The 3300-nt window shown below is 55.6% G+C and overlaps 1 protein-coding gene across 1 annotated transcript; it reads left to right on the top strand.

The window, feature by feature from the left end:
- Positions 1 to 1323: 1323 nt before the first annotated feature.
- On the top strand, positions 1324 to 2847 carry LOC139830249 (serpin-Z2B-like). The gene is made up of 2 exons (XM_071818259.1): positions 1324 to 1974; positions 2062 to 2847. Exons 1-2 carry the CDS (start codon positions 1324 to 1326, stop codon positions 2845 to 2847), a joined length of 1437 nt encoding a protein of 478 aa, XP_071674360.1.
- Positions 2848 to 3300: the final 453 nt, after the last annotated feature.

The following is a 3300-nucleotide window of genomic DNA, read 5'->3' as shown; positions in this document are numbered from 1 at the left end:
GAGAAATCCACGCGCAGCCAGCCACCAATCCTCCACCCTCCGCCGCGCGATGGCCTCCCGTGGAGGTGCGGGCAGCCGAGCCGCGGGATTGGGTGGCGGGGACTCGCCACCGCGTCCGCCCGTATTCCGCACCGAGGCGGAGCGGCGGAAATGGGTCCGCTCGGAGGGCGCGCGCAAGCGTAGGCGAGGGGTCCTCCACCGGCGGTTCGCGACGCCTCCGTTGGTCCGAGTCGGAGGAGGAGGAAGAGTCGGAGGAGGAAGAGTCGGAGGAGGAGGAGGCGGTCGTGGGGGCTGCTGGTCTTGTTTTATTTTTTGTGGCGGTCCTCGGGTTTCTCGCAAGCGAAGATGAAGATCTACCGGAGGTCAGTTTGCTTTGATCTGACTGGAGAGATGAGTTCCGGAAAGCTCCGCTGGCGAATGGAACAGTGCATATTTTGCCTGCAGTTTGGTGGATCGGGTGATATTCGGTCGCGCGCACCCATGTTTTTATTCTGACCGTTTGGTTCCGGAGGGAGCGCTGCGAAGCTATATTCTGTGTTGACATCTGGTGACTTTTTGGTCCATGGTGAAGTCAGAAGAAGGAATATCATGAAGGTCGGATTGGTGGACTGACTAAACGAGGTTCGAGTCAACGTGATGCTGAGGGATCTGCTTGGCGTTCCGGGCTTGCAGCAGTGGTATGCATGTGGGGGCGACAACACAGGGGAAGTTCGGAGTCTTACCTCTCAGGGTGAAAACCCAAGGTCTGGCCTTAACTGGTTGTGCTTGGCAATGTTTTTGTTGGAGGCATTGTTTTGAGAGTGGGACTATCTTCAGGGAAAAATCCTAAGACCTTTGGTCGGTCGACGACGGCGCTGGTGCACTGTTTTCTTCTTGCAGGCGTCGCTTTTGGAGAGTTTGTACTTCAGGTGTTGTCACGGTGGTGGTTGTATTGATGTTGCTAGGTCTAGAAGGCTATAGCGGGACTTTTATTTCTTAGTTTTCTTTTCTCTTTTTTGTCTGTGTGCATCCGTACTGCCATTAGGGTGAGGCGTTGTTGCAGAGGCTGGGTGTAATTGGTATCTTTTGATATTAATATATTCCCTTTATCGAAAAAAAATCGTTCACTAATTTTTGATGGATTCTTTTTGTAAATCATGTGGCGTTGTGTTTGTATCGTGATGCTCGTGTGGCGTTGTGCTTGTATCGTGGTGCCCTTTATGCATTGTATTGGCCCTGTTAAACTTTTTTTTATACGATTGATACACCTTCGGACCTATATTTTTGAAAAAGGTTATCACCTCGGGGCACTTCTTGTTGTGTGTGTACACCAAACCGTCTCCGATGCCTAGCTTCCCCAAACTGACAATTGGAGGAGTGACAGTCGAGCATTTGATGTGTGCAATTTCCTCCGCCCTCTCCTCCGCATCCCCCGCTGATCACCCACCGCCGCCGATGCCTTCCCCTCCTTTCACAAATCCGCTGCCGAAGCCTGTCCTCCTTCTCGCGCTCGCCGTCGCCGCCACGCTCTTGTACGCCGCCGGACTCCATGCCACACTGCCACGCGACCGCCCCGCACCGCACCCAGGCCCAGCCACGATCCGCGACGGGCACACAGCCCTCGCGCTCCGCCTCGCCAAGCAGCTCGCGTCGGCAAGCGGCAACACCACCACCACCACCCCCAAGGACAACGTCGCCTTCTCCCCGGTGTCCATCCACGCGGCGCTGGCGCTCGTGGCCATGGGGGCGCGCGGCGCCACGCTACAACAGCTGCTCGCCTTCCTCGGGGCGCCGTCCGCGGCGGCCCTCGCCGACTCCGGACGCCGCGTCGTCCACCGCGTCCTGGGCGATCGAGCGGCCTCCGGAGGGCCGCGCGTCCTCTTCGGCGGCGGCATCTGGGCCGACGCCTCGTGCGGCGCGCTCAAGACGGCGTTCCGGGACGTGGCGGTTCAGTCCTACAAGTCCGAGGCCCGCACCGTGAGCTTCGCCAACGGGGTATGCTAGATTTGTTTCTCTGCTGTTCATGCTCCAGAATTTCACATCAGCTTTGAATCTCTGACAAATCGGTCGTGATTTCTCAAGCCCGGAGAAGTAGCCAACGAAATAAACGGCTGGGTGAAGAAGGCCACGAACAACATCATCCACTCCATCGTCTCCCCCAAGGACATCGCCGGCGGCACCGTCCTCGTGCTCGCCAATGCAGTTTACTTCAAGGCCAAATGGGAGGTTCCGTTCGAATCGAGCAACACGCGGCCCGGCTCGTTCCACCGGCTCGACGGCAGCCGTGTCGACGCGCAGTTCATGTCCCAGACCATGTACGCCGCACAGTACGCGTCGTGCTCGGACGGCTTCAAGATCCTCCAGCTCCCCTACGAGCATGGCCGTGGCGACGCAGCTGACACGCGCTACTCCATGTACATCTTCCTCCCGGACGAGCGCCAGGGGATCGCCAGCATGCTGGACGCGGTCACCGCGGGGCCAGACTACCTGTACACTGTCCTGAACAAGACGGCGGCTAACACTGTCACGGTTACCCTGCCCAAGTTCGCGATAAGCTTCAAACAGGACCTCGTGGACGATCTCCGTCTGCTGGGCCTCTCGCTGTCGTTCTCGTCGGAGTCGGCCGACCTGCGGGGCATCTTCGACAAGGAATGGCATCCATTCATTGCCAAGCTTCTGCACAAAGCGGTCGTCAAGGTGAACGAAGAAGGGACGGAGGCGGCCGCGGTCACGGTGGTGATGATGGATGGAGCTGGGAGGGAGCCACCGGTCAAGTTCTTCGCCGACCATCCCTTCAGTTTCTTCATCGTGGAGGAGCGGTCAGGGGTGATTGTCTTCGCCGGCCATGTCCTTGATCCCACCATCTGATAAAGCATCGAGTTTTGGAGAATTCAGGCACTGCATATTTGCTGACATTCTACCATGCATCTTCTTGTGCTAGCTAGCTGCTTAATTGTCAGCTTCATGTACTGTGTGAACTGAATATTGACTTATAGTACTTCCTGCTATTTCCTATGTTTCTTGCCACACAAACATCTTGCTCCCTGCATCCACCGGCTTGACGGCAGAGTACCACACAGATATCTAGAGGAATGAGATTACACACACGAAAACAAGGTTGAAACTGCATTTTCACCATGCTAAAGTTTGACAACACATCCACACATGTTTGAGTACAAAACATTGGCGACATCATTTTTCTTTTGCTGAGAAACAACCGATGTATGATTCTGTAAGAAATGGCACATCTATAATTACTGCATTATTAGCACTACAAGTACTTTGCTTACCTAGTTTTGTTGTATCCATTGTTGGATCAGC

This window comes from Lolium perenne, chromosome 4 (genome assembly GCF_019359855.2).
Source record: "Lolium perenne isolate Kyuss_39 chromosome 4, Kyuss_2.0, whole genome shotgun sequence".
NCBI lineage: Eukaryota > Viridiplantae > Streptophyta > Magnoliopsida > Poales > Poaceae > Lolium > Lolium perenne.
Note: the sequence above shows the minus strand (reverse complement) of the source record. Positions and strands in the feature narration are given on the sequence as shown.

Coding starts and splice junctions, on each gene's coding strand:
- LOC139830249 (XM_071818259.1), top strand. CDS start 1,324: ATGCCTAGCTTCCCCAAACTGACAATTGGAGGAGTGACAGTCGAGCAT. Junction 1,975..2,061: donor CCGTGAGCTTCGCCAACGGG/GTATGCTAGATT, acceptor TGATTTCTCAAG/CCCGGAGAAGTAGCCAACGA.